General features: G+C 38.5%; 2 protein-coding genes and 2 long non-coding RNA genes across 5 annotated transcripts in view; 2 read left to right on the forward strand and 2 right to left on the reverse strand.

Annotated features, from left to right (window-relative positions):
* On the forward strand, nucleotides 1-9,626 carry LOC106936851 (uncharacterized). The gene is made up of 10 exons (XM_015018086.1): nucleotides 1-74; nucleotides 1,599-1,745; nucleotides 1,827-1,932; nucleotides 2,061-2,142; nucleotides 3,652-3,739; nucleotides 3,813-3,952; nucleotides 5,110-5,296; nucleotides 5,559-5,658; nucleotides 5,740-5,812; nucleotides 6,296-9,626. Exons 2-10 carry the CDS (start codon nucleotides 1,667-1,669, stop codon nucleotides 7,247-7,249), a joined length of 1,809 nt encoding a protein of 602 aa, XP_014873572.1. The 5' UTR covers nucleotides 1-74; nucleotides 1,599-1,666; the 3' UTR covers nucleotides 7,250-9,626.
* LOC106936859 (uncharacterized) lies at nucleotides 9,623-14,369 on the reverse strand. The gene is made up of 3 exons (XR_001422239.1): nucleotides 14,281-14,369; nucleotides 12,340-12,484; nucleotides 9,623-9,821 (listed from the first exon to the last, which is right to left on the reverse strand). It is a non-coding gene; the product is annotated as an uncharacterized LOC106936859 (long non-coding RNA).
* tmprss6 (transmembrane serine protease 6) overlaps nucleotides 9,829-21,689 on the forward strand; it is a 19,005-nt gene continuing 7,144 nt past the window's right edge. The window contains exons 1-15 of one of the 2 annotated variants that reach the window (XM_015018046.1): nucleotides 9,829-10,145; nucleotides 12,290-12,422; nucleotides 13,192-13,334; nucleotides 13,958-14,025; nucleotides 14,259-14,446; nucleotides 14,539-14,580; nucleotides 15,493-15,697; nucleotides 15,828-15,964; nucleotides 16,335-16,447; nucleotides 16,540-16,649; nucleotides 17,725-17,867; nucleotides 17,951-18,049; nucleotides 19,340-19,453; nucleotides 19,658-19,774; nucleotides 20,972-21,140. In XM_015018046.1, coding sequence (XP_014873532.1) covers nucleotides 10,071-10,145; nucleotides 12,290-12,422; nucleotides 13,192-13,334; nucleotides 13,958-14,025; nucleotides 14,259-14,446; nucleotides 14,539-14,580; nucleotides 15,493-15,697; nucleotides 15,828-15,964; nucleotides 16,335-16,447; nucleotides 16,540-16,649; nucleotides 17,725-17,867; nucleotides 17,951-18,049; nucleotides 19,340-19,453; nucleotides 19,658-19,774; nucleotides 20,972-21,140 — 1,856 coding nt within the window. In that variant the 5' untranslated portion in view covers nucleotides 9,829-10,070. The remainder of the gene's footprint in view (nucleotides 10,146-12,289; nucleotides 12,423-13,191; nucleotides 13,335-13,957; nucleotides 14,026-14,258; nucleotides 14,447-14,538; nucleotides 14,581-15,492; nucleotides 15,698-15,827; nucleotides 15,965-16,334; nucleotides 16,448-16,539; nucleotides 16,650-17,724; nucleotides 17,868-17,950; nucleotides 18,050-19,339; nucleotides 19,454-19,657; nucleotides 19,775-20,971; nucleotides 21,141-21,689) is intronic. The other variant, XM_015018055.1, reaches the window with a different exon arrangement.
* LOC106936860 (uncharacterized) overlaps nucleotides 14,362-21,689 on the reverse strand; it is a 29,685-nt gene continuing 22,357 nt past the window's right edge. The window contains exon 4 of the long non-coding RNA XR_001422241.1: nucleotides 14,362-14,443. This is a non-coding gene — a long non-coding RNA (uncharacterized LOC106936860). The remainder of the gene's footprint in view (nucleotides 14,444-21,689) is intronic.

The raw sequence follows: 21,689 nt of genomic DNA on the forward strand, positions 1-21,689 counted from the left end.
ATGAGAGTTGCTCCTTCTGTGTCAGTTGCATTGAATGCAGCACCTAAAGCGGATATATGCACCTTCCTAAGCAGGTGAGATGCAAACTTCAATTTTTTGTATCGCCTGTTGATTGTTAAACTCTATAGTAAAAGGTTTTTGAGTGGTCGACCGCGTTTGGAGGGGAAAAAGTAGGCAAGCAGATAGCTAAGATTTCTTACTGCTGACGGGAAAACAGTAAGAAACAGTTTGTGCTGTCTGACTGTTGAGCACATAGTGGAAATTAGAGGTGGGTGATATGGACTGAAGATTTTAAACGCATATTTCACTGTTCTATTGTGATAATAAGTGACAATAAAAACAATTTATTACTTCTTTTCACAGAAAGTAGCATTGTATCACTAAATTGCTCACAGTAACTGCTTTTCATCCTGTTTTCTAATGTATTGATAAGTAAGGACATCGTCTTTGAACAAACAGTGGAAAAAAATGCTAAAACTAACAATCTGGACAGTTCTTCATACACTGAAATGTATCATAAAATAATAAATCAAAATTTTTATGTAAAAGATTTATCACAATAAATGATCAACAATATTAATGAGAATATTTTGAAGGATTTTTTTCTTGACAGCTTGTGTTAATCTATTGAAGCTAAAAATGCTTCAATAGATTTTTATTTTTTTGGAAATGAAAATGAATTTTAAAAGTAATATTCTGACATAAATGCCTCAAATCATGTTTCCAAACATTTCAAACAGTTATAAATTGTCTCTACATACAGTTCAAGTACTGCATGTTGACTTTTGAACACAAACATGTTTTTTTAGTAACCACATGCCAAACCTGACCTGAAATACACACCGGATCTATTAACCCAAGCACTGCAGGAGCACAAAGAAATAAGCGACTATTTGGCTTCAGTCAGGTGTAACAAGGTGAAAAATACTGAATGAAATTAAAATAATACTTAGAAAACCTTGGTTTGGTAATGGCAGCCCCAGGTTGCCTCCTGTATGGAGAAACTGGTTGTTTATTGTGACGTACTCCTCGAAACCGTTCTCAGATCTTTTACATTCTGTCGGCTCCTTCGATGAACTTTACTTTTCATGGTTCATTGGAAAACAGTACATGCTACTCTTAGGTCTTTGCAAGAGGGCAACTAATATTTTTGACACCGTCAAAAATTTCATGAGGAGCACCTGCTGGTGGCTGATGAAAGGTGAAATGATTCCTCCAACTTTTATATTCTGGACTCCACAGTGCCAACAGGAAGATTAGAACGTTTATAATACAACGTGGGGTGAAAGTAGGGGGTATGGTAGGGTGCTGTGTACCCCTGAAAGATTTAGCGGGGGTACGCAGTACCTGCAAAAGAAGGGAGCGGCTGTCTGCTCTAAAAAATCAATGGGTTCACTGTGCAGCCATGAGTGCACTAATCAGCTGTGACTGATTAGTTTTTCAAGAACAATCTAAAACACGACTTAATCAGTTAATAAATAACTTTTTTCCCATCTCTTATTGTTTCTGAACTGTTCGTGCTTTGCTAGAGCAGTGGTGTAATCCTGCCGCCAACATTTAATCCTGTTTTTCTAAATGTTCTCATGTCACATATTCAGGTCGTGCAGGCTTAAAAGCTGTACCAGAGATCTGCTAAAGGAAACACTGGCAGGAAACAGAGAAAAATATGGCCACTCCTTTTCTGTTCATCCTGCTCCATCTGCTTTCAACCTCCGCTGATGATTGCATGGGCCCTCCCCATAACAGTCAGTGCTTTCTTTCACTTGAACTGTGCTGACTAAATTAAAAAGTTTATATTTTGCTTGATCTCATCTTCTTTGTCCTAGGTCTCACTTGCTACAATGATTACAGTCATAACATCAGCTGCACATGGAAAAGCTCACATCATAAGAATGATGCCTGCTCAATATATGCTGAACTGCCCAGAAAAAAGTATTTATTTAAATATAGATATAAATATAGAGCCATATATGTTTTTATACCACATTCTAGCTAATTATTAAAAACACAAGAAAACAAAAAAAAGCTCCATGATTCTCCCTCTTATTTTTTTTACTCAGTTGTGCTTTCTGTAAGCTGCAGCCTTTTGATGACACCAGACCAGACTTGAAGTGCTCATTGATTTTTAATGGAACCGAACTGGTGAGTATTAAAGTACTATTTATACTACAAAACATTTAACATCTCTGTACATTACCGTGCTGTTGAATATTGTTCTAATATCTAGAGAGCTAAAGACTTTTTAATTTGTCATGTGACAAACTGTTTTGTCCAACAATCACCTTATGTTAAAGGGCTCATGATAAACATTTTTAATTTTATTATTTTAAATATTCCCACATTTATTCTATAAATCTTTTATGAACTCAGAAGGTACAGTTAAGCTCAAAATTATTCATACTAGATCTGGATGTAAAACAATTTCCATTCAACCAAAAAGGTTTGTTTCTTTATTTACAGAAAAAGAGACAGAGTATCAATTTGGGAAAAAAAATTAACAATTAAGGCATTGTTGGCTTTACAGGAATTACACCCTTCTTGTAAATTTTCAGTTTCAATTCGATCCAGTGTTAGTAAATGTAAGGATTATGTTAAACCCAAATCTGCCAGGGGTATTAACAAATTTGTGATCGACTGTAATATATGGTAATTATCATAAATTGAGAAATAATCTTACTGGACATTTTCTTAGTCTTTGAGTACATACTCTATTCAAACATTTCTTTGTTAACACAGTTACAACTATTTTCTCCTAATTTCTTCAGTTCAGTTGAATGTAAAAATGCATACATTTCTCCATGAAGGAGCTAAATTACTAAGATAAAGAACTTAAGAAGCTTTGCACATTTATGAAAATATATATTTAAGAATCAACAATATTAACAGTTTAAGTGTAATCTAGCTATGAGTGCTACTTAGGAATTAAATAAAAAATTATAGTAATCACACACATGTACTTGCTAATGATTCATCAACCCCAAACACAAAGGATATAAACATTATGAAAACTAATTAATACTTAAAGAAAAGTTTCTAGAAATGGGAAAGAATATCTACAATCATTTATGGATAAATGATTCTGTGTTTTTTCTCTGTCTCTTTTAGCTTCTTACATGCTCGCATACACACATTCACATGTATGGTTAAGAAAAGAGAGCGTTCCTTTAGGCTGAGGCTTAGAAAAGGAACCAAGAACTGTTGTCCAGGGCCATTTTCTGTGTTTCTCATAAGGAAGCATGGTGATGTAATGGTAAACTATAAACCCTCTTGTTCCAAAACAATGTTAGCACTTATTTGACTTTACTAAACTGGACTGACAATTTTAACTCAGTTTTTATGGAGTTTTTTGAGTTTTTATGGAGTCCAGTACAATAATCTATTAGCTTATGTGTGTGTATGACTGTTTCTATCTCCTCCTGCCAACATAGAGGGCTAACCTGTTTAAGATCCATTGACGTGGATGGATGAAAACATTGCATGTTATTTCTCTTATTTATGAGAAAGTGTGATAATCGATTAAAACAGATAAAATCAATAAAAAGTTGAGCTGACATTTTAAGATTAATGAGAACAAAAAAGTGGTACAAATGTAGCCTAAGGGCTTCTCTTGTGTTTGTTTTTCTTTTCTTAAAATTACCAATTTTCTTTCAGTTCCAAAGCTTTACCAAATTGTCCATGAATTTGAGCTGCTTCCCTTCAAAACAAAGTGAAATAATTTTTTACCGGCCAGCATGTCACAGTAAGTAGGAACCGTCAACTTTACCATCTTGTCGCATTACCTGGTGAGCATTTTACATTTTATGATCTTGCAGTAAAGGTGAATCCCCCTCCAAAGCCTGAAGTCAACTTTACCATGGTTTCCTGGTTCTCCCAAGTTCCAAAGCCTACAAACATTAAATATTACCTATACAATACAGAGCTACAGTGGAAACGAAAGGGACACGGATGGAGCGTGAGTAGAAAATAATAAAGGATTTATCCATGATGTGTGGTAAACAACCTTTAAAAAAATCCTGCCGTGAGCAACTTTCATAAAAAGAAATGTACATAAAATACCGTATTTTTTAGACTATAAGCCGCTACTTTTTTGCTTTGAACCATGAGGCTTGTAGCACGGTGTGGATTTTTCTTCAACCACCAGGGGGCTCTTTAGCAGGAAGTGAATCATTGGAAGTCAAAATTGGAAATCAAAGAATAAAGCGCTAATTTTCATTTAGAAAATTAGCTGCTAGCATGTGCTAGCCTGCTGCCAGCACATGCTACCTGCAGGCAAGATGGAGAAATTTCTTCAAACTCATATCCCCTCATCATGGAAACCACACAAAGAAGTTCATATGATGCTGTTTTTAAGTTGAGGGCTAAAGATCTGGTAGAACAGGAGGGAAATAGAGCCGCTGCACGTAAGCTCGGCATGAACAAATCCATTGTTCGGCGTTGGAGACGGAGGGCTGCGTCCTTAATAAATCCAGCAGGTTTATTAAGAACGCAGCCCTCTGCTGCGCCCTTGTTAAAACTGAGAGCGGCTTATAGCCCAGTGCGGCATATATAAGTATGTTTCCAGTTTTTTAAGGAAAAAAATAAAAAAAACTTTGTAGATGCTGCTTATAGTAAGGTGCGCTCTATAGTCCGGAAAATACTGTACATATTTTCTTAAACTTTCCGTGTAATGTGAGACAGATGATGTATGAAAAATGGAGCTCCTCTGCCTATTGCCATTGCAGCTGTGTCAATACAAAAACAAATGCAGAAACAAATTACCATAGGAGCAAAACGGGTTATCCACCATTCTTGGTGCTAATGAGACTTAGCATCCACAGCAGGCTCCACCATGTGAGTGGAGCCTGCCGTGGAGCCGCGTAGCAGAGAGCAAGAGGGAGGAGCAACGCGTTCACGAGCAAATTTGACACTCCCAAGTCCCTCCTCCTGACTGATTGGTTGTTTCTGACTAAGAGCAGTGTATTTCTGCATATGGCAGTAGCACCACAGGGAAGAAGCAGATCATCTGTCTCAATCTACACATAGTGAAAGTCTTAAACATGTGAAAAACATTTTTATAATCTACTGCATCTTTGACTGATGTTAAATGTCTATTAATATCTGTCCCTATAGGATCTACGAACCAAAACGAGTGTATGTAAATGGGAATGTACGGCGCAGCTGGATGAAGACTTGCTTCTAGAAGGCAAGACATATGACGCCCGCGTTCGTGTGTTGGCCAATTATAACTTTGGCTTGGCTGGGGCGAGTTGGAGTGATTGGAGCCCCACTGTGTCTTGGGTGCCCAGACCAAGATCAGGTAAAAAATAAATAAATAAATAAATAAAATAAAAATTAGGCCACCTTAAATGAAGCCAGCGGGATTAGTTGGGCAAATTCATTTGGTGTCAAGGCTGTCCAAATACAGCTCTGCTTTGTTTGTCCTGTCACCATGGAGATATGTTTTCTGAGATTGTGTTGTGTATCAGAGAAATCTAACAATAAATCCTAAACATAAAACTCAAAAAGATGTCGCAGAAGAACTCACACCATCAGGACTTGTTCTTCTTTGTGTGTTTCAGGAGAGGATGTGGTTGATCTGAACTGGGCTATTTTGAGCCTAGCAGTGTTTGGTTTGTTGCTGTTGCCTGGCGTGTTCATCGCAATGCGCAAGAATGCCTGGTAAGTAACAAAAATAAATAAATAAATTCAAATATATTAGACAAATTATCACAGACCTGTATAGCTTTATTGTGTGCTTAGTTCCAGGATCTACATACTGAAGAAGATTACAGGTCCACCTCTGCCTGATCCTACAAAGTCAACACAATTCCAGGCAATGTTTTGGTTTTCTTTTCTTTTTCTACTTCGCTTTTTAGCAACAAACATGTGATAGGCTAAATTTAATGCTAACAATCACATAAACAAAAAGACTAACTGGAAATGCGCAAAGTCACATTTGAAAATAATATGATTTCTTAATTTCTCATATATGAATGTTACACATTTTAAAAACATTTTAATACAATAATGTGAGAAACACAATGGAAGACTAAAAAGACTTAAGGTGATCTATTATATTATGTTATTATAGAATAGTTGTATGAGCTATACAACGCATGTTCATTACCTCTTTTCAGAATGAGCCTCTTGTTACTTTAAATCCAACTAAACTGCTGCAGGCCATGCCCCCAACTCAACGTTTAGCTGAATCATGCTAACCTAAGGATTTTTCTTGGTTTTAGGTCAAAAACCTGACTGGTTTTTAACATTTCTTCCGTCTTCTCTTGCTTACCCACTCTCATATTTCTTTCCACAGACCTGGTTGGATCCGTACGTCACCAGTGAATTCTATCAGTCCTTCTTAAAATCAGCAGACATCGTCTGTGTTGAAGAAACATCCGCCGTGGACGACGTCACACCCTGCATGCCGGACATAAAAATGATGCCAGAGTTCAACGAATACGAGTCCAGTTGTTCCAGCTTCTCCAACCACAGTTACTCTGGGTTTTGTAATCCTCCTGTGTTCCCTCTCACCGCTGGGAGTCCAATGTCCCATGCTGTCGAAGCCTCCTACAAGAACGTTCCTGGTCCCAAAGCTGAGAAAAATAAAAACCAGGACAGTGATGTTGCGAGAAGAGAAGCGGAAATGGTTATGGCACTTCTGATGGGTGGAATTAACCATGAGGCAGTGGTGATTTCTGACTACAAAAGTGTTCAGAAACTCGAGACCGAACTCCACAGTTTCCATAGTGTGGACTCAAGCATGACCAGTTATGAAGAAGTCAGTCAGGAAAGCATGGAGGCAGACAGCATCAATATGGTTGAGGGGACCCCATGGGTGCAAGAAAACCAGGAAATAAATAACGAAGGGAACGAGACAAAATCAAATATTCAGAAGTTGTTTGAAGGCAGTGAGAGCATCTTGGGCAAAATCACCGTTGTTTCAGATTACAAACAAATTCCGACGATCCGGGCCGAGAATACAGAGTTCCTCCGGCTCCACAGCGCAGATTCGGGCATGGACAGTTACGAGGAAGTCAGTCAGGAGAGCATGGAGGAAGACAGCATTCATATGATGGAAGGACATGATGATGGGTCACTGAGCAAGGAGCGGAAGGAGAGTGAAATTCAGAAATTGTTTGGAGGCATTTTCTGTCAAAATCCTCCTCAGGGTTTTTCAGATTACAAACAAGTCCCAACATTCCAGGCTGAAAGCCTTGAGCTTCCCTGGGCTTCCTGCCTGGATTCAGGCGTTAACAAAGTAAACTAGGAGAGTCTGGAGGACATCTTATCATCATGGAGGAGGATGATAAGACCGCCGAAGGTACTCGCTTCTTATTTCCTCCTTTTCCCTCCCCCTGCTTTGGCAAACCCCTTGATATTTTTGTCACAACAGCCCTTGTATATATTATATCTCAATCAAAGCTGGGTTCTGTTTTGCCACCACTGCAAATGAAACAGATTATGTCAGGTAGCGTTGTGCACCAGTCCCATGACAAAGATTACATACCAGTAAGGCAGGGACAGAGCAAAGAATGGGAGGCTTAAGTGTCTGTCCCATGCAAGGCAAACAACAAGCCATAATGCCCAGCAAAATATGGCAATATAAAACATACGCAGTTAGTCACTGGTATTATTATTGTTGTGAGGATTTTATCCATTTTCCCAGTGTGGAAACTGTGGAAGTTGTGATACTTCTTGGTGATTTCTGATAGTCCAGTAGACTCGGTTTGATTGGGGGCCAAAGTTACATTTGTTGCATTTTCAGCAGGTATGGTTCACTTTGATGCAGCACTGTGTCAAACGAACTAAGCCATTTGAAAAACCTCTTGCCCCTCCCCATCACGTATGGTGGCGCTGCACCAAGGACCACTGAAGGAAACTACACAAAAACCTCTGAAGAAGACGTAAGCACAACTTCCAAAACGTACAGACAAATGGAAGGTGCCAGATGTCAACGGCTGTAGGATTTCTCTTTTGTCCTTGGCAAAAGATCATGAGCCATTTCTGCCACTAGCGCTGGACTCACAGGTTTGTTTTTGTTGTATTTACCCAGAATGCCCTGCACCATAGTCTGCTTCCTGCTTTTGGAGTGGTCTCCAGTCCACTTGACGTTCAGATATGCATTCAAGCCCCAACAGAGTTCCAGAGTTCACGGATCAGAGTTCGCTTTTTTGGTCCGCATTAGAGTTAGCCTGCACATTCACAAACAAACCAGACTTTCCAGGCTAACGAGCCAGAGTTTGATGAATGCACCCTGAATGAATGCATGTAATCTGACTTTTTTTTTTCTTTACCCCTGCTCTTTCTCATTAAAAGTAAAAAACAACAACAACAAAAAAAAAACAGTAAGCAGTGGCAGTTTTTGCATGTATGCCACCCTGGGCAGCATGTTTGCAAGAATGAGGCCTCTTGCTAACAGCGAACAGAATGCCACAGGTTGACTTGTACTCCGCCTATTGTGGGCTGACTGCCATACTGCCTGAAAATTAATCAAAGCCCAGGATATCCTCTCAGACGTGGGCTGTGCTGAACGATGTTCAGCTCAGCCAGGCAACCCGCCTCCTCTTGCGTCACCGACAAACAGGATGCAGATCAACACAGGGGGCTGAACAGCACACCAAAAATCATGGGGGGGGAGGTAATAAGTCAAGTATTGACTGACTACTTGTGCAGAAGATTGAGTAATCACATGTGCAAAAGGCTATGCAATTTACTTAGGAAGTTCTAAATTGTAAACATTGTTCTTAAGTTTTTCATTGTTCTAATACTTCCCTGAGCAACCGCTAATGTTTACCCTTGTCAAAAACTGCCACTGAACATAAGTGAGCCTTGTGAGAGCTTATAATGCATTTATTATACAAAAATGTACTGTCAATACTATATCCAGTGTTATAACAAGTTGTTTATCTTTATTTCTAAGAAAATAATGGGTCTATTGTATGCTAGATCCTAAATCCAGACCATTTTTATTGATAATTTCCTCAAATGTTGCTTAAGAGTTGTTTTTTAAAAAGATTTGGCTGCTCTAGTAACATGAGTGGCACAAATGCATACATCCCAAATTTAAAGCTAGTTGATGATAAAGGAATATAAAGTATTTGAAGCTGCAGACTTAAATGTAAGAAATCCTTGTCTGTCTTCTGTTTTAAGACATGTACAGTAGCATTTAATTTGATGTTTTTTCTCAGAACAAAACAAGGACTTGTGAAGTTTAGATCTGTGGCGCTAAGGTGAACTTTGAACTTCAAAGCAGCTTGGATGGGTGATGCGTGTTGATTTGTGATGGAGGGTGGATAGTCTTAAGTAAATTGCCGAAAGTGTTAAGTAGCAATAAATGCTCTACTATTAAATCATAATGCATGACCTACAGTACAGTCAGGTGTTTTACAAATTATTTTCTATTACTTCATTATCAATAGTGCAGGGATTAATGTTTTTGTAGTTTGTCTTTAAATAAGATTTTATTTTTTGTTTATACTTCCATAAATCTCTCAAGTTTATGGGATTTTTACAATATATTGAATGTATTTTATTCTTTTTATTGGTGTTCTTTGTATTGCCTATCCTATCAAGTAAAAACATAAACAAATGTAATGCACTGTAAGAAGTTTAATCCCAATAAAATAAGTTTTGCATCTTCTCTAGATATACCACTGTGTGTTTGGCTTTGGGCTTGACATGAACTGCAGAAGCAACCTTCACCATGCCTTGATCCCAACAGACTTACCTGTCCAGGGGGGTGTTGACTGGTTACCTTACTGTTGCCAGGCAATGCCATTAGCGCAACTGCGATGCACCTGACTCTCGCTCTTGTTGCTGTATGTGAATGATGCCAAACGCTGTGTGGGAATAAAACAAAGCCTTTCTGAGCTTTGGGGATGCCAGCCCTGCCTGACATCAACGTCCGAATTCAACCGATCTCTGGAAACCTTTGGACTTACAAACACAACAGGAGCTGCAGCGGAAAACAGCAGCTTTTACTGTTTGCAAGCTGAAAACTATTAATAAGAGTCTTAAGGTTGAACAATTGCGAGCCCTCCAGGAGGCTACAATGTCTACTCGGGCAACGAGTTACTTGGAGTGATTCAATGGCACTCGGGTGCGGCTCGAAGGAGTCCGTCTCTTGTGACCAGGAGGTTACACCTGCCACTCTGAGCAATGAGGTCAGTAATGCTGAAACCCCGGAAAAGAAAACTTTAACGCACCGTCTAGCATGCAGTTTTTATTGCCTCATATTTCATAACGGACGTCCTTGTTTATGGAAACAGAAACTTCTGCTGTGGTTTTAAGTGTAAATTGAAATCTAAGGACATGAGAAATGGGCTTTCACATGGCTTTAGTTTCATGCTAACTTTCAGGTTCCTGTACTCAAAACCCCTTCCTGTTATGTGTTCTTCAGCCACACTCGAGTTCAGGGGTTTTAAAACCGTCTTGTACACGATTTCACAGAAGCCTAGAAAGGGGAACTCCTTCATATATGCAATAAACTATGGTTCAACTTAATGGAAAAAATTTGCACGTATAAAAAGGCAGGTTGACGTGTAGCTGCCACTCATGAGTCAGAGTCGGGTTTTGGTATTACTCTGAAGATGAGTAAGATAAGAGAAAGAAACCTGTGCTAAATATCAGAGTAGCCACTTAAAAGATCTAAAGATTAATAGTCGGTATTACTGCCAAATATTTTAGTGTGCATAGACATGAAAAACGTTTTTAGAATTAATATGATGACCAGCAAAACCACTAGAAACTTTGAAAATACTAGGTTATACATGCAAATATTCAGTTTCTAGTATAAGTTTTTCTACATTTTTGTACGAAATTTTTTACCTTTATAACAGTAACATTTTAATTTCTGTTGTTTGTTTTTTTAATAGTATTTGAGCTTAATGTCTTTTTTGGTGTTTTTGTCAGATATCCCTTTTTTTATAGAGAGCGAGAAAAGAAAATTCATTGCAAACAAGTTCTTAAATATATAGCCACAGCTCCAAAACAATGGTGCTGTAGGGATGATCAACATTAAAATCAAGATTTAACTTGTGGAAAGTTGCAAAGAAGCATGGGAGAAAAAAAAAATCAGTGCAGAGATATTCAAAGACATTCCTTAAACAGCGTTTCCCAACCCTGGTCCTCAAAGCACACTGACCTGCATGTTTTAGATGTTCCCCTGCTTCAACACACCCCATTCAGAAGATTGCAATTTAGCAAAACCCTGTTAACCAGCCATCAATTGAATTCATTTGTGCTGAAGCACAAAAAATGGCTTCAGTCAACAAACAAGGAAGAACAATGTTGCTTCCTATCCAAAGCAATGATGATACCCAATTGTTAAAAATGTTCCTCATATGACCCAAACTAAAGGAAGACATGCGACAGACTAGCGACCTGTCCAGGGTGAAACCTGCCTCTCGCCCAAAACGTTCACTGGAGATAGACCCAGTACCCTTGCCCCGCCGGGACAAGGGTGTACAGAAAATGGATGGATGGATGAAGGAAGACAAAAGTTTGACTTTAGTCTTTACTGTAAGCCAAAGCTTGTTGCAGACAAACTCTGTGTTCAGATTCAAGGATTTTGGCAAAAAGCAGAAAGTTTGGAACATCCCACAGATTTATGGATGTATAAAGCTTACTGGGTTTCATTCTGCACTTCTCTCAAAAGATAAAACATCATTATTTATTCATGGTGAGGAAATTAAATGATGTTTTTATAAATATGCATATTCTTTTCATTTTCTGTTTTTATAAGAGAGTGAGATCCAAAAATATGTTTTTTAGAAAATCATTTTTATTATTATTATTATTATTATTATTATTATTATTATTATTATTATTATTATTTTCTACATATCTCTGTTTAAGCAAATAAGTGTTGATGAATTTAGCCAAAGCAGTTTCTAATTTAAACAGTGATGAAAAGTGTCAATTGAACATTCCTCATGTTCAAACAACATGAGGAACGGGAAAGAAAAATATCACAAAATCACATCTTTTCTTAACCAAGGGAATTATTGAACATGATTTTGAACTTGTAGCGTCTCAGATTTACTTGCCTTCTGAAGTCAGATTGTTATTGTTATCTCTCAAAAATGTTACCCAGAGGAATAAAATAGCAGCTACCTTACTGTAAAGATTACGTTTGGCAACAATCTACAGGGAAACCACCTGAGATCTGAATTTCCCCCTGATTAACCAAGACGTAACACAAACAAAACATGTTTTATATTATCTAAATTTATGTTTAGATATCATAGTAAATTTATATTGGGGGGCACACATACTGTCATTTTTGTTTTGTTTTGTTCTAAGCCAGGTAGGAGCTGCTACACAAAATGAAGAACTACATATAAAGACGACACGCACCTCCAAGTGCTTGCTTGCCTCCCTCGTCTTCCTTTTCGTCTTCCTTATAGCGGTCGCAGCCACACTGGCCTGGTACTTCCTGGGTGAGTGATTCTTTCTCAGAGTGGAATTATTCCTCTTTGGCCAAGCAAATACTTTCGAATGTCTGAAATCCAAAAAAACAAACAAAAAAAAAAAAAAACAGAAATCTCCTCAGCAGTAAATTTTTTTGGGTCAGATAGTCATCTTAAACCTGGTGATGTACTGACTTCCCATGAATTCACCAAGTGTGGGGATGAAGGCAGGGGTTAAGCATGGCTGTGGTCAAGACAAAAGTAGCACTGTTGTTTGCTTATAAACATTGTTGCTATATTTAGTGACTGTTCAGACGCCTATAGTGACTCTTTATGAAAAACAAAACAAGTGACAAATCTCGCGAGTTTTTCCTGTGTTGATGGAGACTTTTAGCTTTACTGTGTGACATAAAGTGTAAGTCGTTGAATGAAGGCTTGTGAATCATTTGGTCTCTCTGCCGTTACACCAACATAAGAAAGGAAGTTCCTCTGAGATCTTTATCATTGTATGAATTTAAGGTGAAAAACTGTCTTATTCTGAAGCTCCTTAGGCCACCATCCACCTATACTGCCTTTTCAATCAGCTGTAAGGCAAGTGGTTGGACTATAATAATATAGACCTTCTGTTAGATATTATTCAGTAAAACATTTGAGACAATTTTTACATTTTGTTTTCCCAGTGAAAGTTGGGGTTTTGACCTGATGTCACATAAGTATGAACAATTTAACATGTGCCAACAACTTATTGTCCATATGTACGGATTAAATTCTAATGTGTTTTGTTCTTTATATGTGACAGAATACAGTGTTTGGACGTTAGAGCCTCGTGTCCAGCAGCAGTACACGGCTTACTTGACTATCGTCAACAGGAACTTCTCAGCAGATCTGGCCTCTCACAATAACCCAACGTTTAAGACTGAAGCAAAATATGTACAGAACACGGTGAGCAGGAAACACGCTTTTCTTTCAATACTGGTTCACACTAATACATACAGTACCGGCTCTGAGATTCACTGATGCACAAAATGCACTTCCTGCCTTCAGAATAAAAGCACAGCAATGTTCTCTGTTTACTTTCACTTATCAGTAGCTGCGTTTCCATTAACCATAAAATTGCGCAAATTGAAATTACAAAAATAAATTTGCTAAATGGAAACATGCCGACTTAAAGAAAAACAAAAGTTTTTCGATTAAACAAAAAAAATGTGCTAGGATGAGGTGTTTTATCAGCCTATCGACATAATGTATTTTGCAAATCTGCAATGGAAACACTTTTTACGAATCACACAAGTCACATGATCAAAAGCCAGATGTTACTACTGGCGAAACGTTGAAGAGGACAACAGGAAGAAATAGCATTCCATTTCTTATTTAATGGCAACATCGCAACTGTGAAATTGTGTTTTTCCGGATATTAGTAGAATAGAGATGAAGATCTTTGCACTTTTGTGATGGAAACACAGTTAGTCACACTAAAATGTGAAAATGAAATCACACCAATTCAAAAAAACAGGATTAAATAAAGGCTGCTGAATGTTAAATAATGTGTTTTTTTTATCTTTTAGTTAAAGAAGATCATGAAAGCCTCATCTCTTTCCAGATACTTTAACTACACCACTGTCTTTGCATTTGGGTATGTGGACCTCTGTTTTTCTTGAAGTATTAGAGTAATAAAAGCCAAAACCAAATTGACTGAACTTTACTTCATTTTCATAAAGTATACACCTAAAACCCGCCTCCTCTGACAGTGGGTGATGTCTAAGTCAATAGTGAAAAGTGCTTATGAGTTGCAGAGCGGTTAATTTTTATTCATTTATTTCTCTATTATCAATTGTGTTAATTTAAGGCTTGTCTGTGTTCCTGCAGGCAGGGCAGTGTGGTGGCTCACTTCTGGATAGTGCTGTCGGTCCCCAACAGTCACGTAGGAAAAGTCACAGTAGAAGAAGTCACCAGAAGCCTGGAGGACGGCCTCAGGTGGTACGGAAGGTCACAGCATGGGGAGACGGCAAACGTCGATGGCTTCCTGTTCCACCTCCCTACCCTGTGTGTTACTGGTGAGACACAGAGTTATGAATGAGATTGTGAAACAGATCGTATTCCTGATATAATTTCAGTTTCATTGGTTTTTTTGTTCACCTCCCCACAGAAACCGACTCCAAAGTTGTAGAAGTTTTGACATCTTCGTTTGGTATCACGTCTTTCTTTTTTCCATTTCATCATTTTTTTACTTTGTAATTTGTTAATTTTATCATCACTCTGTGGGTGTTCTGTCATATAGCGAGCATCACTCAGGGCACAAGTAACATGTTTTTAGATCCGTCTTTCTTGTCATTAGGTTGGAATCGATGTGGATTTTTATTTTTAGTGTCATTTTCCCATCGTTTCTAAGATACATTTCATGTTTATCTTTCCATTAAATCTTAAAAATAGAAATAAAATGGTGGTTCTTTAAAAATGACACAAATTTCCAATAATAGACATTTATCTAAAATTATGAGTTGTCTTTTTTCATGAAGTCGTTTGTTGCTTTCAACAAGTTTTCTTTGGATGGCCTGTGAGTAAACATGGCCCTTTGGGTTGTAAATGTTGTAGACTCCATATACTGAATTAGTATGAATACTTTCACAATGCAGTGAAGATAGATAAATGTGTTTATGACAGATAAAAGAAAAATGTTTTAAGTAAGAGCCAAGCAGCAGGTTGATGTAATTTTAGGCTGATTTAGTGAAAAACCACAAATTAGAACAGAACAGCTGGCAGATTGTCATACCCGCCATGTTTTATGCAGCTGAATATTATCAAGGATTTATAAGTGGTCATTTAGCAGAGGCTTTTAGTCAAAGCAACTCAAAAGAAAAGAAAAGCAAGATTTTGTGCAATTAATTTTGGTGTTAGCGTGTGGTACCAGAAAGACACCGCATGAAACTAATGCAAATATCATGGCACTACGGTAGTCATCCTGCAATAATTCAGTATTCATTTTTCACTATTTAGTTTTCATCTTTTGATGAGCCCTTAAAGGGTAAATGAAGGGTTTCTTATTATTCTTCTTCTTCTTTTTCTTAGCATTAATTGTAAGTTCTGGCTTCTTCGTCCTCAGACTGTTACCGTTACCAGAAGGTGGTGTCCAGCAGCCCCATGGCTCTGCGCGGCCCTGAAACACATCGGCTCTCCTGCTTGTGGCACCTCCAGACCGACCCCGGGTCCCAGCTGGAGCTCCACATGGAGTGGCTGCTCCCCGAGTGCAGAGACCGGCTGGTGGTGTACGACTCCATCACCCCCTCCGATCACCATCTAATTACGTCGTAAGTTGTTGAGTTTTTTTCCAACAAATACTACAAACTCGATCGCTTTAAGCTCAATGAAATTCAAAATTCATGACCTCAAAAAGAGAACAATCATGTGGCTACATTTCAGCTTTGTTTTCTACTGAAGGGTGTATGGCTGCAGCAGACACGAAGACGTGGTGCGCGTGCTCTCATCCAGTGAGTGGATGACGGTGGTTTGGAAAAAAGGCCTTTACAATTACAAGGACCCATTTTCTTTGTCTGCACAAGCTTGGCCCCAACAGGGTAAGACTGAAGCTGTCTGAAAGAAATACTGTTTATGCAGCTGTGGTGTAGTTTTCAATAGCTACATATTCTGCTATTATGTTGCCGTCAAAAGCTGTGTTTCCATTACAAACGTGCGAAAAACACTGTCAACATTCCGCAGTCAAAAGAACAAAATTTCGGAATTACAGTGTTTCCACTGAATAAGAAAAGCGATTAAAATCACATCACGAGGAAGTTCCTACACGCAATGTCATTAAAAAAAAACATGACAGCAAGTTTGTTAAGTCCACATTTTCATTAGCAAACCACATGCAGCTGAATTCCTGAATTTCATACTGCAAGGGCAAACGGATTTATAACCCAGATATTTTCTGCTCGGTATTCTCAGACTGCATCTCCTCCATTCAGCTGAAGGAAGTACAGGGGGTGCAGGGGACTCTGCAGACGCCTTTCTTCCCCAGCTTCTACCCTCCGAACACCAACTGTACCTGGACTTTCATCGTCAGAGTCCCTTCCATCTGTACCTCTACAATGTTTCTTTTAAAATGTAGTTACAGTCGGTAAAATAAACCCCATTTCCTGTTTTCTCTCAGATGCCGGGCGCAGCGCTGGGTTTAGCTCTGGAGTTTGAAGGCTATGAGCTTAGCAGAGCCAGCTACAACGAAGCCTGCACCCAGGGTCAGTGGGTCATCCAGAACCGCAGGTATGGTCTTTTACAATTAGTCTGGACAGCCTTCTTTTTCCTCTGTTCAACTAAACCACTGGTTTAAACCACAAACAGAAATCTAATTATAATATGAAGACTTTACAGAATCCTAAGTGATTTAAAATAGAAAAATTTATGTGTATTTTAATGTTAGACAGTCAGTGAAAGAAAAAACAAATGTCTGGCTTCATAAATGTTTCCGTTCCTTTATAAAAAGGTCTATTTCAGTAAAGTCCAGGTGCTGCACCGCTGAAGTTAAAAGGCAGGCTTATGGTTAAGGCCCACTTCTTTGTTTTTCTTCCTCCATTTATACTACACATGCAGGTGGCAGCTAAAAGGCCAGTAGACATTACAAAAAATTATCTGCTAACTATATTTTTCACATTGTGCATCTCAGTTTAGTTGTAATCACATTAAATTATGTCCATGTGTCAAAACATTTACTATATCACAACTTCTTTAAAGCCTGACTGAAATTCCCAACTAAAATACGTTTTTGTAACTACAACTTCAGATATATTTTTTAATAATATTTTTTAAATAATTTACAAGACTCAAATGAGGGAACTTTCAGTTGTCTGAACACAAGGTGGCACTATTGTCTCACTAAAGCATCCTAATACTATCTAGTGACCTTTTTAGGGGGGTTTTTTACCTGCAGGTTTCATATTCTCATCTTTATCTACAGAATATATTTTGATCAGTCAGAGGCAAAAATTTAATCAATCTGTTTGGATAAAAATATATGATTTTCATTTTACATATCGTCTAGCTTAGGTTGTTAAAAACCACTCAGGTATGTGAACATTAACCGCATGACTGTGTGTGTGTGTGTGTGTCTGTACAATGTGTGTTTGTGTATTGTGAATAGAAAATAACTCATAGTCTATGAGTTATTTTCTATCTAATTTTATTGCTGTATGTCCATTTTTGCAACTAGCAAAGGTACTGCAGACGCAAATTAGCTTTTGCTAAAATCTGGTTCAGTGCATCAAATGGCAACATTTATTTTTGAGTTCTACATTATCCTTTTTTATCATTATAAAAGAATTGATGCTGGTTGAATTCTCAGGCTGTGCGGTACCAGAGGTCTGCAGCCGTACTGCGAACGCCTCTCCCTGCTCACGAACTCAACCACCGTCGTTATGACCTCTGAGGTGTCGCTGACCGGGCCGGGCCTTCAGGTTCACTACAGTGTCTTTAACCTTTCCGACCGTAAGTCGTGGATGCAGGAAAGATTCCCGAGAAGAGACCCTTTCTGCAACGTGAGTTTTTGTTCTTGTTTTCTGTGTGTGCAGCTTGTCCAGGTCAGTTCCTGTGCACTGTGAGCGGACTCTGTGTCCCCCTGTGTGATGGAATCAAGGACTGCTCCAATGGACTGGATGAGAGAAACTGTGGTACGAAGTTTAGATTTTAAATTCATAAATTTTAAATCTATAACTGAAATATTCGACACAGAGGCGACCGTTTTGTTGTCATTTCTAGGGAGCTGGCCCAAGGACCCAGATGCCCTTTAAAAACTCCATATTACAGATCTCAGAAAATTGTGGTGTTTGTAGTGAAGCTTACCAAATTGTTGAATGTATTATTATTACTTACTGATAACTAGTTCATTGATTTATAAATGTCACCAAAGTAAATATCTAAAAAGCAAGTTAAATGTTCAGCTTACCAACTTTATATTTACCTCCATTTTAAATATTATGGGTGTTTTCACACCTGATAATCCGGTAGACTCGGTTCAATTGGGGATCAAAGTTGCAACATTTGATAAATTTTCAGGTGGTGTGGTTCACTTTCACACTGCCATGTGTGAAACGATCCAAACTCTTTCAAAAAAACTGTTTCCTGTTCGCCTCGCTCTGGTGGGGCTGCACCCAAAACCACTGAAGGAAATGACACACAAGCCTCCAAAAATGGCACTGAGCGCAACTTCCTGCTTGGCAAAATGTAAACAAAAATAGAGTAGGGTCAGATATTAGCGGTTGGAGCACTTCTCTTTTGTATTTCACAAAAGAGAAATGCTACATTGTTCCCTCTAGCGCTAGCATCACGCATTTGATTTGGTTATAGTTACCCAGAATGCCCTGCACTGTTGTCCTAAATATTTGTCTTCCTAACTAAATAGTTAGCTTTAAACCAAATTTTTAGTTTGAAGTTAACTTATATGGAGATAAATATTAATATGGTGAACAAAATATTTATCTTGCTAACTTAATAGTTAGTATCAAGCTAACTATTAAGCTACTTGTACTTATTTACTTTATTTTATAAAGCTAAATAATTAGTTTAATAACTAAATATTTACTTTGGAGCTAAATGATTAACTAGATGATTAACTAAATATGTTTCTTGATAATTAAATATTTGACTTCAATATAAATATTTAGTCTGTTGGCTAAACATTTATTATAGCTAAATAATTACCTTGCTAACTGAATATTTGTAGTTTGAAATGGTCACATTTATAAATGAATGAATAACATGGTTTGAATATGATTTTGGAAAAAAAAGTCAATTTTTTTTCTTACAGGCTATGTAACTCAAATAACTGTGCAAACGGCACCTCATACAGTACCAAATGTATTTATTTTAAAAATCTATTTATTTAATTTTTAATCAAAAGTAAAATTTATTGCAATGTTTTATAAGACATGTGCAAAGCGATACTTTGTCATGTGTTTCAGTGTGTGTGGCACAGTACACGTGCCCCGAGGACAGTCAGTGTGTCGACTACTATAAAGTGTGTGACCAACACCCAGACTGCCCTGAAGCCTCCGACGAGATGAACTGCACTGCTGGTAACACTCTGACCTCCAAGACTCACACACAGGCATTAGAAGGAGCATGAAGAAAAGCTCCCTTTCCTTTAATCTTTGCAGTGAAGTAATTCAAAGCAAGCTGCTTGTGTTAATTAGACGTGAAACATTAAGTTACAAAATCTCTCCACGTTAGCTTTCCTGAACAGCGTTGGGTTCTCAGTGTGTGCCTGTTTGTGTGTTCAGGAGTGGAGTGTACAGATATGACCTACGTCTGCGCTGATGGGACGTGCCTGAAGAAGCCGAACCCAGAGTGCGACTCAGTCACCGACTGTCCCGACGCCTCGGATGAGAATCGATGTGGTGAGATCAGACGAAGTTCCATAAACTAATCTGGGTTTTATCATAACTATTATGTGGATGTTATCAGGGTAGCACTTTGTTTTGCATGTAGACCAATCAATCATACTCTTACAACTAAATATTATTCATTGTTTTCCTTTTAAAGGGATAGTATGTAAAAATATTTTTTGAGCTTTACATTATGCTATGTTATTCTTTTGTTAAAAACATACCTGGAGTGTTGATTTGATTCTTTCATGCATGTTTGAGAAATCCTTTGATCTCCCTTGGCAACCATTCAGCTGTGCGAAACGCCTGGGTGGACCTAGCTCCGCCTTTCAGAACGAAGCTCCTCCTTGGAACTGCAGTTTCCAAGCTTCCGAAAACTGAAAGTTTGTTTCAGATTTGTGGTTCATAAAAACTGAATGCGTCTTCTCTGTGTTTGATTGTGGTTCTGGGGATGTGGAACAGACCAGAAGCACAAGACCTGAGAGGTCTGGAAGGGTTGATACCATGACAACAGGTCTTTAATGTATGCTGGGGCTAGACAGTTCAGTGATTTATAAACTAACAGAAGTATTTTAAAGTCTATTCTCTAAGCTACATGTAGCCAGTGGAAGAGCTTTAAAACCTTCCACTAGGAAAATATAAGGCTGAACTCTAAATGTTACTGAGTTCATAGTGATGGAGTAACTCCAACCGTTTTAGTCGCCACCTTCTGCTCATGAAAACTTTATAACTTGTTTGAGTAAACATTTCCAAATAAGGCTGGCTCCTTCAATATAAATGCTTGAAACCAGCCATAAAGGAAAGGCAGTCAGAGCTTAAAAGCCCCCATGTATTAGAACAATGCAACACTTGGCCTTACCTTGCGGTTTAATAAATAAATCCATCACATTTTGAATTAGGTCGCTGAGATGTTTCTGTTGAGTTATCTGAGGATTTAAGGGTGTGCATCGGTGCAGAAGCATTAATGTCTCTCAAACTTGTTTACATTTTTTCAAGTTAGAACCAAACACCAATCTGTTTTATTAAGACGTGCTGATAAAACCACATAAAGTACACAATTGTGAAGTGGATGAAAAATACAGTTATATTCTACTTTTTGTTATATTAAGTTCTTAAAAGAAGTTCGTAGCTGCGACGAGGCAAAATGTGAAAGGTTTAGAGGGCAGGAATACATTTCAAGGTGTTTTTTCAATGTCTGCCCATGTCCAGAATGTGGCCTGAGACAGTTCTCCACCCGCATCGTCGGGGGCAGTGACGCCTTAGAGGGGGAGTGGCCCTGGCAGACAAGTCTGCAGGTGCGAGGGACCCACATTTGCGGAGGAGCACTGATCTCTAGTCAGTGGGTGGCGTCGGCCGCCCACTGCTTCTACGACGACAGGTGAGTGCCAACAGCAAACAGACAACCCGAAGCGCTTTGTTGTTGCAAATGTCATGTTTTCACTCCCTGCCTACACTTTGAAGGATACCCTTTCATTTCCCTGTTGCCTAAATCAGGATCGTCTCTTTGTTTTCTTTTAAACTCCCTCTGTGTTTAGCTCAAGTGATGGATAAAGATAAGGATGTAGGAGTTAAAACTGTCTCAGAGTGAGTGAGGGAGCGATGTGAGTGAGTGCATTTCTGCTCTTATCTGCACCCGTCTCTCAAAAACAGCTCAACCGGGATGCAGCCCAAAAGAATTACGGCAATGTTTTGCAGGAGGATTAACACTTTTTTAAATTTTCTTGGGAAGGATTAAAAGTTTTTTGAGTTGTACTGTTTAAGTTTGTTTGATTGATATGGATCAAAAATCAGGGTTGAACACAGTGGCACCCCTAAAGGAGGTTCAGTGGGGTATATGGCCCCCAGCTGAACATCTTGCTCAATCCACTGGACCCTTCTTAGGGCAGAGGTTCCCAAACTGTGGGGTTGTAGGGGGGGCGCAGGAAGC

This window comes from Poecilia latipinna, unplaced genomic scaffold, assembly GCF_001443285.1.
Source record: "Poecilia latipinna isolate Pla-1442-1.1 unplaced genomic scaffold, P_latipinna-1.0 Scaffold77, whole genome shotgun sequence".
NCBI classification, from domain to species: Eukaryota; Metazoa; Chordata; class Actinopteri; order Cyprinodontiformes; family Poeciliidae; genus Poecilia; species Poecilia latipinna.